Source organism: Dipodomys spectabilis, unplaced genomic scaffold (assembly GCF_019054845.1).
Source record: "Dipodomys spectabilis isolate Male_0828 unplaced genomic scaffold, ASM1905484v1 ptg000003l, whole genome shotgun sequence".
NCBI lineage: Eukaryota > Metazoa > Chordata > Mammalia > Rodentia > Heteromyidae > Dipodomys > Dipodomys spectabilis.
In genome coordinates this window covers 3,824,619-3,848,366 of record NW_024870680.1, presented here as the reverse complement: position 1 = coordinate 3,848,366, position 23,748 = coordinate 3,824,619, and the positions used below count along the sequence as shown (strand labels likewise).

At 40.4% G+C, this 23,748-nt stretch overlaps 1 protein-coding gene across 4 annotated transcripts in view; it reads left to right on the top strand.

The window, feature by feature from the left end:
• The first annotated feature begins 4,720 nt into the window (after positions 1-4,720).
• The window catches only part of Hikeshi (heat shock protein nuclear import factor hikeshi), a 32,915-nt gene continuing 13,887 nt past the window's right edge, over positions 4,721-23,748 (top strand). Inside the window, exons 1-2 of one of the 4 annotated variants that reach the window (XM_042688186.1) lie at positions 4,721-4,939; positions 9,724-9,961. In XM_042688186.1, the coding sequence (XP_042544120.1) occupies positions 4,910-4,939; positions 9,724-9,961 (268 nt within the window). In that variant the 5' untranslated portion in view covers positions 4,721-4,909. Of the gene's footprint in view, positions 4,940-9,723; positions 9,962-23,748 lie in introns of those variants that run through there. The other 3 variants (XM_042688193.1, XM_042688206.1, XM_042688200.1) reach the window with 3 other exon arrangements.

The following is a 23,748-nucleotide window of genomic DNA, read 5'->3' as shown; positions in this document are numbered from 1 at the left end:
CCCAGGGCTTCATGTGTGTTAGGCAAGCACTCTATCACTATGCCATATTCCCAGTCTTTTACAAAGATTTTTGATTCGTTTTAAAATTTTTCCCCTGTTCCTGGGGCTTGAACTCTTCTGTTCTTGGCCTGAGCGCTGTCCCTGAGCTCTTTTGCTCAAGGCTAGCACTCTACCACTTGAGCCACAGTGCCACTTTTGGCTTTTTTCTGTAATTAATAGGAGATAGTATCATGGACTTTCCTGCCAGGCTGAACTTTAAACCTCAATCCTCAGATACCATCCTACTGATATTACAGGCAGAAGCCACCTGTGCCAGGCTTTAAGTTCATTTTTTAAACACAGGAAACTACATAATTACAAAATATTGTTTGACTCTCACTTTTATTCTGTTCATCTATATATCTACTACCCCTGTGTCAATACCATATTGGTTTGCTTACTGTTGTAGAAGTTTTGAAATTTCCCCCAAAATAGTTTTGGATTTTCTGAATCCTTTGCAATTACTTGTAAATTTTAGCAGGTTGTCAATTTCTATGAATATAAGCTAGGTGCACACAGTTGCTTAGCATGTGCAAGTATAAACTGAACCAATGCCATCTTTACATAGAATTATCTTCTTAATTTCATTTTTTATTTAAGTATAGAAGCATTCTGATTTCACACTTATCAACTTCACTGATATTACTAGTTTTTCTTTTTTTTGGTTGGAAGTCTCATTGACTAGAAATGGCTAAGCAGACATCTTTGTTTCCTTCCTGATCTTAAGAAAGAAAACATACAGCCTTTCTAAGTATGATCATAGCTGTGGTTTTGTATATATTCCTGTTAACGGGTTGAGGAAGTTCATCTTTTTCTTTTTTTCTCTTTTCAATGCTAGTGGTGAAACCCAGGGGCCTTGTACCTGCTATGCAAGTGCTCTACCGTGAGCTACATCCCAGACTCTGTTGATTCTTTTTTTAATTATGAGTGAGTGTTGGGTTTAAAAAAGTTATCCATATCCTTTATAGTTGATATTAAAAAAAGAGATCCCTGTTTGAAAGGATCATAGAGAAAGCATAGCCTCATATTCCACATAGATGTGTTAAAAAAAAGTCACTCTTTGGGTGGACAAGGCCTACATTGTCAAGTTTTGTGGTTTCTTTTTTTTTTCTTTTGTCGGTCGTGGGGCCTGAACTCTGGGCCTGGGTGCTGTCCCTTAGCTCTTCAGCTGTAGACTAGCCCTCTACCACTTGAGCCTCAGCCCCACTTCCAGCTTTTTCTGCTTATGTGGTGCTGAGAAATCGAAAGCAAGCATTCTACCACTGAGCCACCTTTCCAGCCCCTACATTGTAAAGTTTGACTTACCAAACCATGTGCTTGTCTCTTGTCAAGGTTCTCTTATTCAAGGCCTAATGTATATATGGTGGCCTTGTCCCACAACCATTGTTTTATAACAGCTATTTTCTTAGTGTATAGCATATCTAGTCCACTTTTTCTCCTAGAGATTTCATAACAATTAGCCCTAGCAAAGTATATATGAGAGTGATACAAAAAACTTGTACTGATTTTAACAATCTCTTCTGTCTTCAGTTTCATACTTATCTTCTGAGGCCACTGGTGTCTCCATTTCTGGAGCTTCTTTGATAGTGATCTCTCTCTCTCTCTTTCTCGCTCTCGCTCACTCTTTTTTTTTGGTTTGGTCCTGGGGCCTGAACTCTGGGCTTGGGTGCTGTCCCTCAGCTCTTCAGCTCAAGGCTAACGCTCTACCACTTGAGCCACAGCACCACTTCTGGTGTTTTTCTGCTTATGTGGTGCTGAGGAATCAAACCCAGGGCCTCATGCATGCAAGGCAAGCGCTCTACCACAGAGCCACCTTCCCAGCCCATCTTTTTTTTTTTTTTTTTTTTTTTTACCGGTTGTGGAGCATGAACTCTGGGCCTGGGCACTGTCCCTCAGCTCTTCAGCTCAAGGCTAGTGCACTACCACTTGAGCCATAGCACCACTTCCAGCTTTTTCTGTTTACGTGGTGCTGAGGAATCGAACCCAGAGCCTCATGCATGCAAAGCAAGCACTACCACTGAGCTACCTTCCTAGCCCTGTGATCTTTCTCTTTTGGTATCTAAATTTGATCTTCCTCTGCTGTGCTAAATCATTTTCCATTTTAACAATTTTCATGGATATATTGTCATTTGGAGTGACAATTCTATTCTAGTTCAAAGAAGATGGAATTTCCATGTCTATTTCTTTGTTTTGGAAAAGGAGAAATTTCTAGAAGAGGTGAAATGTTTCTGCTGTATTCAAATATCAATTCAATTACTTAAGTAGAGCAAAACCTAATGCTCCAAAAAATGAAATATGTGATATAATTGCTAGAGTAATAAGAAAGCTTAAGTCCGAATTCAGAATTTTGGATTCTCTGGCCAAAGTTAAATGAACTTGTTTCATTGAATCATGTGTTTTAGAGGTTGGAAGTATCCTTAAGGACCAAAATTATGGCTTTTAGTAGTGGTTAACATGCACTGCAAATGGGAGATCCAATCTCTCTCATGTCTGCTATTTCAAAGAGCTCTCATCATTAGATATATATTTTTTCGTAAAGACTTTTTTTTTGCCAGTCCTGGCACTTGAACTCAGGGCCTGGGCACTGTCCCTGAGCTTCTTTTGCTCAAGGTGAGTGCTTTACCACTTGAGCTACAGTGTCACCTCCAGCTTTTTCTGTTTATGTGGTACTGAGGAATTGAACCCAAGGTTTCATGCATGCTTGGCAAGCACTCTATCACTAAGCCATATTCCCAGCCCCTCTTAAAGAACTTTTTTTTTTTTTTCCTAGTTTTGGAAACAATATAGTTTGGTGGATTGGAGACTGGATTTCAAGTTTGGAAAAGGAGCACTAAAACTGCTTCCTCTAATTCTTTGTCCAATCTATAACTTAGTTTGCCAGTAAAATGAGAAAAGCTCAAGTCCCACATAATAAAGACTGGCACAATTAATAAACAGCAAATGTAGTTTATTAGGAAATTTTTAAACTAGCCAGCTAGTGGCTAGTGGCTTAATCCACTAAAATTAGCGTAGAAGGAAAGAATTATTGGTTGAGTCACAGAAAGATTCATGAGGAAAATTGAGGATGTGTAAGAAACTACCAAGAGCATAGTATAGACAGATAAAACAAGTTGCATAAACACATAAATTTGAAAAGTGTGAGAATAAAATACATGCTCAGGGCAGAAGGTGGGTATGCAGTAGATGTGGACGATTAGGAAAAATAATGGTAAACACACTTTCTAAGCTATAATTTGGCCACTATGTAGTACTTCACATGTAAAAACTCAACCTTATTTAGGTGAATACAATTATCCCATTTTTCAAGATGAAACAAAGGAAGCACAGGAATGTTAGGCTAACTAGTCTAAGTGGCAGAAATGAGCTCTGAGTCCAGGCAATGTGACTGCCACTTATGAAAGAGTGTCATTATGAATGAATGATCTTTCTATTCTGGAACTCCTTAGGTAAAGAGTTGGAGGTACTGGTAGAGCTTTACGTACCATTTCATTTTGGCTCAGCTATAGCAAAGTATCATCTGAGATAAAAATAGGTAGTCAGTTTACCAGGTAGGCCCGGGACTGATGCTTCATATATAATAACCTGGGCTGGGAATACAGATGTGTTTATGACTAGTAACCAAGTGCAGATATTTCAAGTTGTGTAAAGACCTCATACTATCTCCCATCCCCAAAGGAAAGGGAATTGAAGTCATGAAAGAATGAGTACTGGTAGCAATAAGAACTTGGTGCCGCTTACCTTGACTATTGTTTTGTATTTCCTATTAATCTTTCCTGCAAATGCAATAGGGAAAAAAAAAAAAACCCACAAAACGGACATTTTACAATAAAACTAACCACTGCCAGGCAGTACGTATATTCTCAGTGTTAATCCTCTCAGCAACCGTAGGAGATAGGCACAATTGCTGTTCTTTTTTTTTAATTTTTATTTATTCATTTATTTTAAATTTTTTTTATTTTTTTATTTATTTTTCATTTAATCTTTTTTTAATTTTAATTTTAATTTTTTGTGAACATACTGTGAAGAGGGGTTACAATTACACTGGCAAGATAATGAGTACATTTCTTATCAAGCATTGCAGCCTCCTCCTTTTCTTTACAAAGGGGTCCACAGCGGCACAAAGTAGTTATATAAGTTGCACATAGTTGTACAGTAAATTCCTGGGGATAGTAAGTGGAAAGAGCTAGAACGGCATTGTAAACAAGTCCAAAACCTGCTAAAAATTAGTGCACGTGAGACATTACAAAAAGTACCCATTAGTTGGGGTAGGACTTGAAACTCAGACCCGGTAAGTACTGTTGTGTAAAGAAAGATTGGGGGCTGACCATACCGAAGCTCAACTTCCTAAGCTATGAAATGGAGATTACTATTCTTATCTCCTGGGGGTTTTGTAAGGATGTCGTGAGGCGATTATTGTAAAAGCACGCCACTGATCACAGGAACTTTAGAAACACCTTTCTCCAGCACCATACTAGAAAATTTCGTACTCCGACTGTCAGAGGACAGAGAACATTGGTTAGCCAATCACAACGTTCAAATTGGCCGGGCTTTTCCTTCCCGAAAGTCTTCGCAGTGCACTATGGGACTTGTAGTCTCCTACTGGTCCTGGCTCACTTTTTCCCCTTAGAAGGAAGAAGCGGGGGTAAGGCCCGGAAGTGCTCATTCCTGAGGGGCGCGCTAGTGAAGGGAGGGTCAGAGGTCGTAGGGGCAGAAGGCGTTCCTTGCCTCTGTCCCGGTCGCTATGTAATGGTGGGACCGGCGTCCTCTGGCAAATTCTAGAAGGCTCTTGGGCTCCATTACGACTGTAGCCGCTGGATTCCTATTCTCTTGTTCAGGGCTCTGCCGGCTGAGCCGAGCCGCCGCTGCCGCCATGTTTGGCTGCCTGGTGGCGGGGAGGCTGGTGAGGACGGGGCGGGATGCCTCGGGAACGGGCCTGGGAGGATTCGGGGCGGGGCGCCGGTGCGAGGCGCGGGCGAACTCGCGCGTGGTCTGTTGTGCAAGCTTGGGGGTATGAGGTGGGCGCGGGATGCCGGGCACCCTACTCTTGGTATTTGAATAGCAGTCACCCTTTGTAGGGCCGAGCGGGATGCCGGGTGTGTGAAGTGGGACTGGGGTGCACGCTCGGGTGTGTGAGGTGGACGCGGGGCGCACTCGGGTGTGTGAGGTGGACGCGGGGTGCACGCTCGGGTGTGTGAAGTGGGACTGGGGTGCTGGGTGTGTGAGGTGGACGCGGGGCGCACTCGGGTGTGTGAGGTGGACGCGGGTGCACGCTCGGGTGTGTGAAGTGGGACTGGGGTGCACGCTCGGGTGTGTGAGGTGGACTCGGGGTGCACGCTCGGGTGTGTGAGGTGGACGCGGGGTGCACGCTCGGGTGTGTGAGGTGGACGCGGGGTGCACGCTCGGGTGTGTGGTGGTGGGGTGTACGCTTGGGTGTGTGAGGTGGTGGGGTGCACGCTCGGGTGTGTGAGGTGGACGCGGGGTGCACTCGGGTGTGTGAGGTGGCGGGGTGGACGCTTGGGTGTGTGAGGTGGACGCGGGGTGCACTCGGGTGTGTGAGGTGGCGGGGTGTACGCTTGGGTGTGTGAGGTGGACGCGGGGTGCACTCGGGTGTGAGGTGGACGCGGGGTGTACTCAGGTGTGTGAGGTGGTGGGGTGCACGCTCGGGTGTGTGAGGTGGCGGGGTGGACGCTTGGGTGTGTGAGGTGGACGCGGGGTGCACTCGGGTGTGTGAGGTGGACGCGGGGTGCCAGGTGCCCTATTCGTATTTGAATAGTAGTCACCCTGTAAGGCTGAGCGCCGCGCACCCTGTGTCTCTCTTGTTATATCTGCCTTTTGTGAAGCGACCAATTGGCAGTTGAGCCAAATGACTTCAGTGATGGTCACTATTCCAATTCTGAAGCTGAGGAATTTAAACCTGAGCTTAAGTGTCAGTACTCGTCCAAACTCATAACCTAAGTTAGAAGTAAACCTGGGATTTTTGTGTGCAGCTAACTTTCTCCGAGATTGAGGTTGCTTGGGTAGTGTGCATCTCTGTTGGGTTCCTTTGGAAGGAAGGTTCGTAGTAAAAACCGTGCTTAGCTTATTTCAAAGTTTGCTGCTTGTAATGCCCTAAATTTAGGTGTGAGCCAAATGTTTCTTATTGGGCAGAAGAGGTTAACTCTCTTGATAGATTTTGTAAATGAGATCGGCACCTGAAATTGTTAAGGAATAATCTGGGGGTGGGGGAAAAGATCTTGTTTCTTTAGAAACAAACCTTACAGAGATAATGTTTTTAAACTCGACTCCTTTCACTTAGAGTTCTTTTCTTTTCTTCTTTGTCCCTACTTTATTAAATATTAGGGCCTTTTTGTTAATTTTTTTAAAGTTAGCTTTTGGTAATGTATCCTGTGCAAGCACCTGTAGTTCAACTCAGTTTGTCTTTTGAATGGCAGAAAGCCCCAGTAGGGGTGAGGGTAGTTGGTAACGCTAGGGAGATTTTGGATTGCTCCTGTTGTGGATAGAGAAAATGAAGGGACCAATTTGGAACTGGCATGGGACTCAGATGAGTTTAATTAGTAGATGATATTAAAAATGCATGTTTTTAAAGAAAAAAGCTATATGAATATATGTGTGTATTTACTCAAGCTGATTATCTCCCCCTTCTCTCCTCTCTCCCCTCTCCTCTTTCTCCTCTCTCTCTCTCCTCTCTTCCCTCTTCCTTCTTCCCTTTCCCTCCCCTGGGGATTCCCAATCCTTCCTGGGATTGAACACTGAGCCCAGATCCTCCTACGTGTGGTAGGCAAGTGCTCTACCAACTGAGCAGCCTCACCAGCCGTGAACACCAAATTTCATTTCTGATAAATAGATATTTCATTTCTATTTATCTAGTCGCTTCTCCAAGAAAAGACTTTTTGTGGGGGAGTTGGAGTGTGGGTCTTTGGTACTTAAATTCTTTTTTTTTTTTTTTTTTGTACTTAAATTCTGTAGTATAATGAAGGGCAAAATGACCTAAGAACATCTTGAAACTTGACTGCATTTCTATCCCTCTCTCCCTCCCTCCCTCCCCTCCCTCCCCCCTTCCCTTCCCTTCCCTTCCCTTCCCTTCCCTTCCCTTCCCTTCCCTTCCCTTCCCTTCCCTTCCCTTCCCTTCCCTTCCCTTCCCTTCCCTTCCCTTCCCTCCTCTCCCCTCCCCTCCCCTCCCCTCCCCTCCCCTCCCCTTCCCTCCCCTCCCCTCCCCTCCCCTCTTGTCTTTTTTTTTTTCTTTGTTTTTTTGGTGCTAGTCTTGGGCTTGAACTCAGAGCCTGAGTGCTTGCTTTCCCTGAGTTTGTTTTCCTCAAGGCTAGTGCTCTAAGACTTTGAGCCACAGCACCAATTCCTGCTTTTTTTTTGGTAGTTAATTGGAGAGTCTCATAGACTTTCCTGCCTAGCCTGGCTTTGAACCATGATCCTCAGATCTCAGTCTGAGCATGGTAGAATTTTTGAACATCATAACTTTAAGCTTTTCTGTTTAAAGATGTATTTAATAATAGATATTGTTGATTAATCAATATTGAACTTCTGTCTCAACTTCTTTATAACTCATGCCTGAGGAACACTTAGGGTTTTTGTTGTTGTTTTTGTTGGTCATGGGGCTTGAACTCTGGGCCTGGGCGCTGTCCCTCAGCTCTTTAGCTCAAAGCTAGCGCTCTACCACTTGAGCCACAGCACCACTCCCTGTTTCCTGGTGGTTTATTGGAAGATAAGAGTCTCACAGACTTTCCTGCCTGGGCTGGCTTTGAACTCAGCCTCCTGAATAGCTAGGATTACAAGCATGAGCCATAGGTGCCTGGCTCAAAACTGTATTTTCTCTATAAAGCATTTTATAGTGTTTTTACAGTTTGAAATTCTAGCTAACACTTTATAAATCTGGGCTGTTTTAAATTGGAAACCCACAAAGAAGTATAAAATGTAGAATGTGACATTAAATAGACTAAAGAAGACACTCATTCAAAGCATGTGGACTGAAACCAGAAGGCACAGCATAACCTTTTTCATCCTAGCTGGGAATGTGAGTCCACCAACTCAGAATTTTTGGCTCTGTCATCCACAAGTGATTGCAGAAGTCATTTATTGTATTGTTTTGCGTTACAAATTTTGAGTAGCTGAACTTGTTAATGTGGTATCTTCAAGAACTTGCAAACTAATTAATTCTAGATTGCTTATCTGTTTTATTCTTTACTGGTATTAGGGATTTTGAAATCAAGAGTATCACATTTTCTAACCTTGTGCTATATTGATGAGCTATACCTCCATTCTTATTTTCTGGTTATGTTTAGCATAGAATCTTGCTTCCTACTGTAACAAAGTTAGTTGATTTTAGGTCTTCTATTGTTAGATGGGCTCACAGGCATATGTCATCTCACCCAGCTTTTCTCCATCTCTCCAAGCTGGCCCACCACCTGCATGCTCTCAGTCTCAGTCTTACCTTCTCATGACATTTGTGAGCCACTGCACACAAATAGTTGAGAAGGGGCTCTCACAGACTTTTCTTGCCTACATTGATCTCAAACTGTCATCCCTCTGTTCTCAGCCTCACAAGTATCTAGCAATACAGATGTGCCTGGTCTGCTTACCTATTTTAATTATCCCAAATGCTGTATTTTCATTATGATATGGCGCTTGAACTATAGGCCTGGACGTTGTCCTTGAGCTTTTCAGCTCAAGTCTAGCATTCTACCATGTTGTGCCACAGTACATCTTCCGGTTTTCTGGGTTTTAATTGGAGATAAGAGTCTCAGGGACTTTCCTGTCCAGGCTAGCTTTGAACCTCGATCCTCAGATCTCAACCTCCTGAGTAGCTACGAATACAGTGAGCCACCAGCGCTGGCTCAAATACTGTATTTTCAAACAGGAGGATAAGAGCTTGGTAATGTGGTAATTTTAACAACTTTCATTTTTTAACATTCTTTTTTTTTTGGTCGGTCGTGGGGCTTGAACTCTGGGCCTGGGTGCTGTCCCTCAGCTCTTCAGCTCAAGGCGAGCGCTCTACCACTTGAGCTACAGCGCCACTTCCGGTTTTCTGGTGGTTTATTGGAGATAGGAGTCTCACAGTCTCTCCTGCCCGGGCTGGCTTTGAACCTCGATCCTCAGATCTCAGCCTCCTGAGTAGCTAGGATTACAGGCGTGAGCCACCAGCGCCCGGCTTTTTTTTTAAACATTCTTAAGCTGTAGTTAATTTAAGAAAAAGGTTTTTGTGGTACTTCTGAAAGGAGTAACCATTTTGAAAAGATCGCATTTATTTATTTGTTTATTTATTTATTTATTTTTGGGTCCGGTCGTGGGGCCTGAACTCTGGGCCTGGGTACTGTCCCTCAGCTCTTCACCTCAAGGCTAACGCTCTACCACTTGAGCCACAGAGCCACTTCTGGCTTAGGGCCTCAGGCATGCAAAGCAAGTAAGTGCTCTACCACTGAGCCACCTTCCCAGCTCCAAGATTGCATTTATTAAGTAATCATTTTAAGGCTAAATGTGAGTTTTTAGATTCTCTAATAAAGGAAACACTTTTCTGGCATATATGGTAGTTTTATAATGGGACTATAATGTTAACATTATCTTTTCTGTAATGACCACAATCAACCAGGCTGGTGACATAGTTTATAGTGAGTGATATAAGGGTTATAGGAACTCATCAAATGGTTGAACTAAGACAAGTTTCTTATTTTCTAGGTGCAAACAGCTGCACAGCAAGTGGCAGAGGATAAATTTGTTTTTGACTTGCCTGATTATGAAAGTATCAACCATGTTGTGGTTTTTATGTTGGGAACAATTCCATTTCCTGAGGGAATGGGAGGATCTGTCTACTTTTCCTATCCTGATTCAAATGGAATGCCAGTATGGCAACTCCTAGGATTTGTCACGAATGGGAAACCAAGTGCCATCTTCAAAATTTCAGGTCTTAAATCTGGTAAGAATAATATTAATTTCATAATTAAAGTTTCATAAGTAGTGTAACATGGAATATGATGATGCAGAAACATTTGAAAAATAGATATAGAAAGGCTTCCTTGGCTCATTTGCAGGATCCCTTGTCTCTGAAGGGACTTACTGTTCTCTTTGGATTTTTCTCAGTAAGTGGGTGTTTTATTATGTAATGAGAGGAATTGTCTCATAAGTTAAAATATGCATATCTACAATGTAGATGAATAAACCAGATGAATTTGTATAAGAAACAGGATGAGAATATTTTTCTTCTTGAACTCTTAAGATTTAATTTCTTCCCATGTTTCTGTTTTGGTTCTGTTGACATTGAAGGCTCATACTCCTTGCTTTTATACTTTGTAGAAATGTGAGACTGCAACTAGATCAGTTGCCATTCACTCCCACTGAATCTGAAAACTTTTTTTTTGTTGTTGGTTGTGGGGCTTAGAAAACTCTTATTTTTTGTTGTTGCTTGTGGGGCTTAGAACTAACTCTTAAGTAAAATACAGAAAGCCTACCTTATTTATGGATTTATTGCACACAGCTTTGACCAAACACAGTAATATAATAATGAAAAACTCAAATTTCAGGCCCCAAAACTTTAAATTCCTACATTATGTAGCTTCGTTGATGAAGCTTTCAATTCTTTTTTTTTTTTTTTTTTTGTTTCTGGTCTTGGGGGCTTAAACTCAGGTCCTGGGTGTTCTCTCCGAGCTTCTTTTTGCTCAAGGCTAGAGCTCTACCACTTGAGAAGCTTCACTTCTTGTTTATTTGGTAGTTTGTTGAAGAGAAAAGTCTCACAGACTTTCCTGCCTGGGCTGGCATTGAACTGCGATCCTCAGATCTCAGCTTCCTGAGTAGCTAGGATTACAGGTGTGAGGGACTTACTGCCTGGCTTGAAGATCTCAGTCTTTCCATATTATAGTCAGATGTGTTCAAATCATTTGTGATCTACTGAGTGTTTTCTGCCCTTAATTTTGTCTTCCCAGAAACAAATGGTACCCCAAACAAAGTAAAAGTAAATTAATTGAGTGATTTAAAGTGAAAAGTTTAGATGGTTGAAAGGTAGCATGTCATTAAATGACTGAAACATCTACAGAATTAGATAAATAGCATGAAATAAAATTTAGGTTTTGGTGGGCAGTATTAATGTATACAATGATAATTTTGTGACAGCAGTGTAGTTTACTTTGTGCTATTTCAAGTTATGGCTGCTTAGCTCTACTGTCAATGTGTTATAAATATAGACATGTAGTTACTGAACTCTATCCTCAACAACTAGATATCCAATATCCATGGTACCAAGGATTGATTTATTTATTGCCAGTCCTGAGCTTGAACTTAGGGTCTGGGGCCTGGGCACTGTCCCTTAGCTTCTTTTGCTCAAGGTTGGTACTATACCACTTGTGCCACAGTGCCACTTCTGGCTTTTTCTGTATGGGATGCTGAGGAATGGAACCCAAGACTTCAAGAATGCTAGGCAAGCACTCTACCACCAAGCCACATTCCCAGCCCTATATTGTATATTCTTTTAGAAATTTATCAAGTCAAAGGAGAAACTGCATTTAGGCAACGTGTGAACAATCAACTATGGGAATTTAAAGATAAAGATTTAAATTCTCTTCTGAGATAAGCAGGGTTGAGAAATCTTTTTTTCTGCCAAAGGTTATGTGGATGTTTCTAACATCATTCTTTTTTTTGGGGGTGGGGAGGGTGGTCCAGTCATGGGGCCTGAACTCTGGGCCTGGGCCTTGTCCCTCAGCTCTTCAGCTCAAGGCTAGCACTCTACCACTTGAGCCACAGCGCCACTTCCGGCTTTTTTCTTTTTGCTTATGTGGTGCTGAGGAATCGAACCCAGGGCCTCATGCATGCAAGGCAAGCACTTTACCACTGAGCCACCTTCCCAGCCCCCTAACATCATTCTTGAGCCATATAAAATTAGTCAGGCACATGGGCCATTGACAGCAACAAGAAGCATTTGTGGTTGTTTCATGACTGTCCTGTCACATACCAAATAACAGGTACCAAATGATCAGACAGTATATAGATACCTAATTAGAAGAATATTGTTTTTGAGGAAGAATAGAAAGTGAAGCAATTAATTCTTTTTTTTTTTTAATTTAATTTTATTTTATTTGAGAACATACTGTACAGAGGGGTTACAATTACATGGGCAGGATAATGCATACATTTCTTACCAAGCATTGCAGCCTCCTCCTTTGTTTACCCTTCACCTCCCTTCCCAGCCTCCCCCCTCCCCCCCACCCAATCATACCCCCCACACCGACATTGTAAAGCTGGTTTTGACATGACATTTTGTACTTCTCATTGTTGCAACAGGTCCACCTGAATCCTTAAACGACTTGTTTGTCTCCATCTCCTCCACATGTTATACTGACATCAAATATAGTGAAAGCGGGGGTTACACTGTGGGGGAGGGATATACAAAGCAACAAAGAAATAATCTTATAAATGTGTTAGAAACACATGCATGAAAGAAAAAAAAACATTAAAATACATATTTGAGGGTTCGTTTTCCTAACATCACATTATCTGACTTTTTCCGCTTGACTCATACCTGTACTAGATATTGCAAATAAGGGAAACCATGGGACCTATGTTTCTTTGGGCCTGGCTTACTTCACTTAATATAATTTTTTCCAAGCCTTTCCATTTCCTAACAAATGGGGAAATGTCATTCTTTCTGATGGAGGCATAGAATTCCATTGTGTATATATACCACATTTTCTTGATCCATTCATCTACTGAGGGGCATCTGGGTTGGTTCCATATCTTAGCTATGGTAAATAATGCTGCAATAAACATAGTTGTGCTGGTAGCTTTAGTGTGGTCTTTTTTGTAAACATTAGGGTAAATGCCCAAAAGTGGGATTGCTGGGTCATAGGGGAGTTCTTTGTGAAGTCTTTTGAGGAACCTCCATACTGTGAAGCAATTAATTCTTAAGTTGTTTGGGGAAGTATTTCCTGGAGGAAATTGGGGCTTTTGAGACGACCACTAGTTAGGCCTATCTGAGACCTATTGGATATTGTTTTCTAGATGTACTACTGTTTAAAATAGTTATCTACCTTGTGCTGAGAATGGTACAAGGTAGAGTGTATATGAGAAAATGTGGAATGACTCATCTAGAATTTAACAGGTCTAATTTTATTTTTTTGGAGGAACTAGGGTTTGATCTCAGCCTCATACTTGCTTGGCTGATCCTCTACCACTTGAGCTAGGCCTTCAACCCTAAGAAGTTTAATTTTTAATGTACTGAGGTTATATACCTGTTTGGTAGTCTTATTTAAAAAAGAATAAAGTATGTCTTGAGTAGACATACTATTGATAAAAATTTATGAGTTTTTATCTGTATAGAAAATTCAAAGCAAATTGAACGGATAATTAATCATTTTTATTATAAAAAATTAAAGTTATTTAAAATTAGACCAAAGGAAATATTGTATCTGAAAGGAGCTGTCATATCCATACCAGGGGACCACGCAGAGGCAGGCAGACACAGGAGAAAGAAGTGAGGTAGATGGTAGTTCAGGTGGGTCTGGGTGGAGAGATGGAGGGACCAGCTGTATGTGAGGAACTTAAGGGCAGGGAGGAGCTCAGGTCTGTGTGGAGCTAAGGACTGAAGGTGGGCATAAGGCTTAAAGTATCAAGTTTCAAAACTGATCAGCTTATGGATAATGTTATTTAATTTAGGTTCTCTGACTTCTCCATGGAAGCAGATTCCTGAATCATAGCATGTAATCAGTAAATACATTAGTATATGTCTTTAAGAGACAGTCTTAAAAACAAATACAAGCTGGGGTCGGTGGCTCATGCCTGTAATCCTAGCGATTTAGGAGGCTGAGATCTGAGGATGGAGATTCAAAGCTAGCCCTGGCTTAAAAGTCTGTGAAACTCTTATTTCCAATCTCCAATAAACCACCAGAAACCAGAAGTGGCTCTGTGGCTCAAGTGGTAGAGCGTTAGCCTTGAGTTGAAGATCAGAAGGATAGCGCGTAGGCCCAGAGTTCAAGCCCCAATACCAACCAAACAACAACAGAAACCCCCCCCAAACAAATATAACTATGATGCTGTTATCACATGTAAAGCCAAATAATTCTTTTATTTTTAATTGACTAGTGTTCAGATTTATAATGGGCTCAGACATTTTAGGTTTATGTAAATTTTTACTTTTCAATTCAGATCCATGTTAGGTCTTCATGATTTAATTGATTAATAAGTCTCTCAGATACATTTTAGAAAAATCAAAGGTCTAATGTATTTACTTTTCTCTGTTTCCAGTAATTAGGATTTAGATGTTTGCTCAGATTTTGTTTGAACTGATTTTTAAAGTTTTTTGATTGGGCTAGAATAGCTGGTTGTGTTTTTCTACCAGAAAACAAATGTAAGATTAGCTTTTGTGTGTATGAAATTAGCAGCCATTTATATATAATGATTAAATGTATTAATTCAGTAGGAGTTCAAAATTTTGTCATTTACTAGCTGTAAAAAATATCTGCAATGTATCTAATCCACTTCAGAGGTGTACGCATGATAGGAAATGCAGAATAAATGCTTAGTTATTTCTCTTCAAAAATGAGTATTCAAAGAGGAGTGAATTCTCTGGACATAAGATTCTCCAGCATCCTTCAAAGATAATTAAGTCTTTTTAGAAAAACTGGTGAAGTTTGTGCACACATGCATGAGCACGTGTGTATTTTAAACAGATACTAGTATCTCATAGATTTTTATCCTTTTTTAGAAGTCTGCTAAAAAATGAACATTTGTTATTAAGAGCTGGGGTATAATTGACATGTAATACGCTGCACATTTTTAACATACAATTTAATAACTCTTGATATATCTTAGTACTTGCTAAGTTTTATCATTATTATCGACAAGGTGTGGCAGTCCCCTGGGACCAGAGAGGCACAGTAACAGGAGACCAGGCTGTGGAACTGTAGTTTGGGCACCAAGGAATCTGAACCGATCCGCCAGCTTCAGATGCTCGTGGTCCTAACAAGTGTTTTTATTGAGTTTGTGGGGAAAGTTAAGAATTGTTGAAGTTTGAAGTTACAGCACCAACATGTGACATGTTCTTGTGTACAAGTGATAAGTGACTTCCATATCTTAGGAAGAAGAGGCAAACAGTAAACAATTCAGCAACTTGCATAAAGCTTTTGTCTCTCCCCAGGGACCCAGAGTTTTGTGTTATGCCAGGACCATGTGGTTTGTCCAGGACCCCAGCCAGCCCCCAGTGTTCTGGGAGTTTTATTAAGAGATTGTCCTTCCAATCTCTCAGCCAAGAGATCTCAGATCTCAGGGCTCCTCACAACAAGGAATGTATCTACTTCTGCTAAAAGTTTCCTAGTTCTCCTTGTTTCTTGTCTTGTAGATCCTCCCATAGTTTAAGCCACATTAACCTATTTTGTGTCATAAAATACTTTATATTTTCTAGAGTTCTATATAAATAAAATCATACAGTATTTAACTTTTTTGCCTGGCTTTCATTCATCATAATTACTTTTAGAATAGTCCCTGTTTTAGATTGCATCAGTAATTCAATTCCCTTATATTGTTAGCTAGTATTCTATTGTATGAATTTACTACAGTTTGTTCATTCACCTATTAATGAACAGTTGGATAGTTCTAATTTTAGCTTTAAAAATAAAGCCTCTATAAAAATTCCTATATGGTGGCTGAATACTTTATTTATTTATTTTTGGTGATATTGGAGTTTGAACTCAGGGTATTGAGTTTGCTAAGCAAGCATTCTACTACTTGAGCCATTCCACCATAGATTGGATATTTTCAAGATAAAGTCTCAATTTATGCCTTGGTAGACCTGGGCTATGCTATTTATGCTATCCTTTGTCACTGGCATACTACAGGCATATGCCACTACACCCAGCAATTATGCTTCTCCTGTAGCTTAGGACAACAAATGTACATCACTGTGCCCAGCCACTAGTTAAGATAGAGTCCCTATTTTTATCCCTCGGTTGTCCTTGAACTAAAATCTCCCAACTTGTACCTGTCAGGTAGCTAGGATAGTAAGCTTTGGGCAGCAGAGCCTGGGTAATTTTATACGTTTTATGAAACTACCAAACTTTTCCAACATAATTTTTCTGTTTTAAACTTAAAACAGCAGTGTATAAAGTTTCATTTGCTATGTGTTCTTGTTAGTACTTGGCATACCAAACAAATGTTAGTATCATTTAGTGTGATAGTATCTCATTATGGTCTTAATTTATATTTCCCTAGTGACTAATGATACTGAATTTTTTTTTTTTTGGGGGGGGGGGGGAGGTCCGGTCATGGGGCCTGAACTCTGGGCCTGGGCACTGTCCCTCAGCTTTTCAGCTCAAGGCTAGCGCTCTACCACTTGAGCCACAGCGCCACTTCTGGCTTTTTTCTTTTTGCTTATATGGTGCTAAGGAATTGAACACAGGGCCTCATGCAAGGCAAGCGCTCTACCACTGAGCCACCTTCCCAGCCCCTGAACATTTTTAATGTACTTTTTTGCTTTCTGAATGTCTTCTTGGTTTGTTCAAATATTTTTCCTTTTTAATGGGTTATTTCCTTTCTCCATCCCTCCCTTTTCCCCTTCTTGTTCTCCTCCCTCACTCCCTCCTTTCCTCATTTATTTATTTATTTATTTAGTTTTTCAGACAGGGTTTCACTTTAGCCTAGACTGGCCTTGAACTTGCTAGTGCAATTCAGGCAGCCTGGATTTCAAAATCTTCCTGCCTAAGCCTACAAAGTGCTGGGATTACAAGTATGCAGCCACCCACTTGACAATAATTTTTAAATTTTGAGAGTTCTCTATATATTCTTCTATATATATTCTCTATATATTGACTCTAGTCAATAAATGATTTGAAAATACTTTATTTCCTATCTTTGGTTCTTTTTTTTCTCCTTTTGGCATATTTTATATGGCAGAAGTTTTTAATTTTTTATTATCATAAAGGTACAGAGGAGTTACAGTTAAATGAGTCAGGTAAAGTGTACATTTCTTTTTGGACACTCCTTCCCTCACTATCAACCAGTTTTTCCATCCTGTTCCCACCCATAAGTTGTATAGTTAATTTTCAACGTAGTATTTAGTGAGTACCACTGCTGCATTTGTTCACCCATTGCCCCTCCATTTCTGTGCCCCCCTTACCCTTTCCAAAAATAGATAAATGAACAAACAAGACAAAAAGAAAGAAAACAAAAAGAACAACAAAGAAAAACTTTTTTTCCATTTCCTGGAGTTCATTTCAATAAATATTATTAATATGATCAGAGGCACATAGGCATTGTGCATTTGTGTTCCTACCCTAGGAATATCATCCTCTTTTTCATACTGTATGTGAGGCATACTGTGTGTGTGCTTGAGAGTCCTGTAAAATTTACCATGTCCTGGTTTATTTTAGATCTGGCGTCTGCATATGGAAGAAAAACGTGCTGTTTGTCTCTCTGAGCTTGGCTTATCTCACTTAACATGATTTATTCTAGGTCCATCCATTTTCCTGCAAATGATAATATTATTCTTTCTAATGGCTGTCTAAAATTCTATTGTGTGTAGGTAAGTGAAAGGTCTGTCACATCATCCTAGGGGACCAAATGGAGGCAGGCAGGCACAGGAGAAAGATTATTACAAGGTTTATTAGAGGAGCCATATTTTCCCCAGAGAGAAAGCACGTGGCAGCCTCCACTATCTAGGTAGCTGCAGGGTCTGGGGGTAGGAAGTGAGGTAGATGGGAGTTGGAGTGGGTCTGGGTGGAAAAAGGGAGGAACCAGCTGTATGGCGGGAACTTCAGGGCAGGAGGGGCTCAGGTCTGAGTGGAGCTGAGGACCAAAAGTGGGCATAATGCTTACAGTAAGAAATTTTTAATTTGGATAAAGTCCAAATGTTCAGTTTTTATTTTCTGGTTTCTGTTTTTGGTGTTCTGTTTAGGAAGTCTTCACCTAACTCAAGGGTCACAAAGATTTTTCTACTAGAAGTTTTATAGTTGTAGATTTTACAGTTATATTTAGAATCCAACATGGATTAAAGTTTATATTTAGTGTAAGGAATCTATTGAAATTCTTTTTTTTTTTGGTTGGTCGTGGGCCTTGAACTCTGGGCCTGGGCCTTGTCCCTTAGCTCTTCAGCTCAAGGCTGGCGCTCTACCACTTGAGCCACAGCGCCACTTCCGGCTTTTTTTTTTTTTTGCTTATGTGGTGCTGAGGAATCGAACCCAGGAGCTCATGCATGCAAGGCAAGCGCTCTACCACTGAGCCACCTTCCCAGCCCCTTTTCCCCTCAGCACAGTTTGTTAAAGGAAGGCATAGATACATAGATACATTTTTCTGCAAAACTCATCAAACAGTGTGTTAGATACTCACTTGGGAACTCTTAAACTGCTTTTGCAAAAGAAAGATATTAAAGTATATGAGAACTTAAAAAGAAAATAAGTGAAGAGAAATATTTTGTAATTCTTCAACAACAGAACACTAGTTGGAAAATGATGAAAGACTTGAATAGATACTGTCCATTCATTTGGGGCTTGAGAAGCTTATGGGACTATCTAACAGCAGTAAAAGGGTTTTGTTTGTAAAGCAATTATTTAAAAGTGTAGAAGTTTGCCAGTTTTCAAGACTCAGGCATTGGTTAAGGTGAATGGTGGAATCTCCGTCACCAACCTGTCAACAAGAAGACATTGGCTGTTTCTAGAGATAACACAATTAAATTCCATACTATATCTCCTCTTCTCTTTGCCACAGCTTTGCCAATATTGGAATCCCCTTTACTTTTAAGACCAACAGAAGATTCCCTCATGGATGCTTTGGATATATATTCCCCAATGCTTTGGGAACATTGAAGTTTTTTTCTTGTTATTTTTGCATTCCCTTTGGCTGTGTCCCCTGTTCTCTTATGATACCTAGGAGATTGGGAAGATGATATTGTAAGGTATATTAAGTAGGTTTCATTAGGCAGCTTATGAAGAGAAAATCATTGTGCTGTTCAGGCAGGAAAAAAAGTTTATTTACCAAAGGAGACCCACCTTTAGGCCAGGACTTATCTAGGCCGGGGTCAAGAAGTGGTGTGACCTGCTCAGGGAAAGGTGTGGCCACATTGGATCTGGATGTGACCCTTGGCCTGGGACCCTTCTATAGTCATATGGGAGGTGTGACCAGAGGTGGCCCAAGAGGTAATCTAGCAAGAGGGGGAGGTGACTGCTTCCACGTGTGCCAGTTACCTAGGTAACAGATTCTGGGTGGAAACTTAGCCAAGAGGTAAGGAGGTGTCTGCCCAGGGCCTGCATGGCCTGGGGCAGATCTTACAGATATGAACTCAGTTATTTCCTTTTTTTAAGTCTATAGTTTTACTTAACTGACAGTGTGGTATTAATTTCACAGTTAAAATTTTCACAGATGTCTAACACATGCCTAAAAGATTTTACAATGTAGATCTAGATGTAGATCTTTGATGTCAAGAATCCATGGAGCAATTTTAGCCGGATTTGGTGGTATATGCCTATAATCCCAACATTTGGAAGGCTGAGGTAGGAGGATTGAGATTTCAAGGTCAGCACAAGAAAGAAAAAGGACATTTTTGAGTATCTGTTAATGCTTATTATTTTGTACTCTCTTTTTCTTGGTACTTTTTAAGGAAAGCACTGTCCTAGTATGAAAGGTTAATCTCCTGAGACCAGAGGTTTGGGGAAAATTAAACTGTTGGAGAGATTCAATTAAATTTGTGTTGTGACTCAACCCTAACACTAATGGTCTCAGAGTTCAAAGATCAAAAAACAGATTGCAAGAGCATTAAGCTCTTCTATCTCCTACACTCCTCAGCACTCCCAACATAATTCAAGCCAGTGGCTTAAGTGGACAAATTGAAAAAATAATTGAGGGGCTGGGGAAGAGGAGTTTCTTGTCCAGTTTAAAGATTTAGCACCTCTAAGGCAACAGAATGGTCTGCCTGCCTGTACTCTCCAATTAAGACTCCCCACTCCTCAATGTGTTGCCATCTCCAGAATGGCAGCTTTGGTAATTTAGGAACTAGCCTAACTTCCTGGGCAACATTAAGCTGAGTCAGGGAGTTTTTATTTTTTTATTATTCATTTTATTTTTTATTTTTTGGGTCCAGTCGTGGGGCCTGAACTCTGAGCCTGGGCACTGTCCCTCAGCTCTTCAGCTCAATACACCAGTAAGAGCCAAAAACTACACATATGGTACACTGTAAGAATGCAGTTAACACTATTGGGAAGAAGGCTGTGGGTTACGGAGATGCTTTTTGAAGATCAACAGTATCTTTTTGCTCTCCTACATACCCATTTCTGTAAGTTCTGTCCTTTGTAGAGGCTCTTTGGCTTTCTTAGCAAAATGAGGACTGGGTTGCCTTCAGACACTTAACCCTTCCCCCTCTACTGGGCTGGATGGCTTTATTTGTTCATTTTTAAAATTACTTTCTTGTTGTTTTAGAGATGATATACAGCGTGGTTACCTTTACATAATTCAGGTAATAAGTACATTTCCTTCCTTTTGCATGTATCATCTGTTCTCTCATTCTCTCCCATTTCCTCCCTCCTGTCTCTGCCCTATCTCGCCTTGTTCACTTTCATCAATGTTCAATGCAGCCAGTGGGCTGGACTGCTGCACTTTTTACTGGTTTTCCACTGATTCTGTGCCCTCATCCCACTTTCCCTCAGGTGAACAGCTGGGCGGCTTTAAAGCACTTGGGCTGCTGTCATACATAGAAACAATACTGGCTCTTCAAAGGACATCTTCTCAAGCCACCTTACTGTGTCAAGACACATAGAACTCATTCCTCCCCATTTGAAACCCACAGTCAGAGGTGACAGGCTGCTACTCCGGAGTGTTAATTCTTGTCATCCTCTGAGGGGTAGGAATGCCACGTCAACCTTTCTTCACTGAAGGATCTGACAGCCTGTGGGCACTTGACATTGGCTTCCTAGTCAGGAACTAGATAGATCAGCGTCATCAGAGTTCATCCATTTCATCAGGAACATGAGCTCTCCACTGGAGTCTGTAGCTCCTGTAATTGGCTCCGGCTCCAAACCGAAGAAAAGCCTTGTGACTTATGTCTTCTTTGATTTGCTTTCCTCTCCATATATCTTCAGAATCATAATCAGCTTTACACTTACCTCCCTCTGACTTCTCTGTTCTTGTGCTATTTTCTGAGACTAAACAGTGAGGTAGGGGCAATGCAGGTTGCCTTCTGGCTCCCATGTATTGTCCTCATTTGACAAACCCTTCTGCTTAGGAGGTATTCTACTTTGCCTTTTACAACTTGATGGTGGAGAACTTTTTCTGCCACATTTTCCTCTCCCTCCTAGTATTTCCTCCACTTTCTTCTTGTTTTATTTTTTTCCTCATAGTGTCTGCGAGCTTTCTGGTGTAAAGGGTGACATTGCTCAGAGCAGTGCCCAAGATTCAGAGAAGAATCTGTGCCACGCTACCCACCCCATGGGCTGAGCAAGTGGCACCTAGGAAAGCAACAGGTCAGTGTCCGCAGCAGACTGACTCTGAAGAGGCATATGGCAGGCTGGGCCAACATGCTCCTTCCCCTCACCCCCCCACACCTCCATCACCAAACAAGAGCCTCTCAGATATTTCCTGCTTAATCTGGGAACATTCAGTACTCAGAAATTTTAATTTTAGGAATAGCACCATAGTGAGTTATGTTTTCAATACAAGAGTACTTAGCCCAGTATGGAAAATGGATTTATTCCCTTATAAGAGAAGTTCTTTTTCTTTTTTCCTGCCTTTTAAAAAAAAGTTTCTCATTATTTTCATTATAGCATGGATAGGTAAGTTTTTTTTTTTTTTTCGCAAAAAACAGTATTTGTGATGGTAAAAGCACAGTGCTTTATTACAGAAAGTTAAAATATTTAGGTATCTAGGACATACCAACATGGAAGATACAATGTTAAAATGTTGTAGTTGATCTTTTTTGCTGGCAAGTTGTTGGAAAAGGTACCTTTTGAATGATTAAAGTATTGTAATTCTTAGCCAGGCACTAATGGCTCATGCCTGTAATACTAGCTACCCAAGTCTGAGATTGAGGATCACGGTTTGAAGGTAGCAAAGCCACGAAAGTCCATGGGACACATACGTCCAATTAACCTGGATATGGAGCTGTGGCTCAGGTGGTAGAGTGGTAGCCTTGAGCAAGAAAGCTGAGGGACAATGCCGTGGCCCTGAATTCAAGCCTCAGGACTGGCACTGAAAAACCCCCAAGTATTAGAATTCTTAATTTATACATATTAGATCTATTCGTAGTAGAAAACATTATTAATTATAAAAATACATATATATATATTCTTTGCTGTATCTTTCAAGTGGTTTAAGTTTGTTTTGAACAAAACTAGCTAACTATTACATCAGAGAGAGAGAGAGACTAGCTGAAGTAATGTCAGGCAATTGTGAGTGAACCTATTATTACAAATCTTGCTTGGGATCTCCCTTCCCTCCCCACATTCTTTTGGATTGAGTATTTTCAAAGTTTATTTGTCTTCTGTTTCATCTTTTTGTTTTTTAGCTATGCGCCTCTTTGCATTAGTTTTGTACTGAGTTCTGTAGAAATTATAACATGCATTGTTAACTTTTTAGTGTTCCATGAATTAATATTATAGAAATAAACATGTATTAGACAACTGTGAAACTGAATTTGGTAAATTTTCTTCATAGTCTACTTAATGAAATTGTGAACATAATTACAACAATTTTAGGCCCCAAATACTCACCATTTTTGTACTAAACTTTAACATTTCTATTCTTATTAGGCATTCAAAAGAGACAGATAGCGGGAAGCCAAAAACTCTCTTTTAGATAACTCTGCATATTTTCCCCTAAGTTTGGAATCTGCACATCTTTCAGAGTTGAATAGCAAGCACAAGAGGATTATTTATTTATTTTTTGTTTTGACTTAGTACAAAGCAGCATTTCATGTTCAGGTTGTCCTGAGCATTTTCTCAGTGGACTACATCTTTTCCAATAAAGTCCTGTGACTAGAGCCATCATCTTAGTTTTCTAATATTTGTCCATTTCATTTAAAAAAAGGTAATTTTATTTAGAATAATAAATATCTCCCACATATGTTTGAGTATACTTATTTGTATTTATATTGCCACAATATTTTTCAAAGTTCTTAAAACATTTTACCTGACATCTAAAAGTGGTATCCAGCCTTAGTAGAGTTAAAATTTAAGAATCATTCTGGATGCCAGGATCTCATGCCTGTAATCCTACCTATTCAATCTGAGATCCAAACGATTAAGGTTAAAGGCCTGCAAGGGTAGAAAAGTTTGAGAAATTCCATTTCCTAAATATTAGCAAAAAGGTAAAGTGGCAGCTGAACAAGAACACAAGGATGAGTTCAAAGCTTGGTATTGGTGAGTCAGTTACCAGTGGCTTATCACTATCATCCTAGTTAGTCACAATGCTGAGATCTGAGAGTCATGTTTAAAACCAGGCCAGGCAGACAATCGGAGTGTCTTATTCTTTAAATAACCAGCAATATGGCAGAAGTGTAGGTATGGCTCAAGTAGGAGAGGGCAAGCTATGAGTAAAAAAGCCATTTGAAAGCTAGAGGACCCAGTACCAGCAAAAAATAAAAACAGCATATCCTAGTACTGGGGGAAATATATATATATATAATACACACATATACATACATATGTATGTATATACACATATGTATGTGTATGTATATAATAGGCAAGTGCTAGACCTTGAGTTCAAACTATGGCAGTGCCAAAAAAAAAAAAAAAAGGAAAG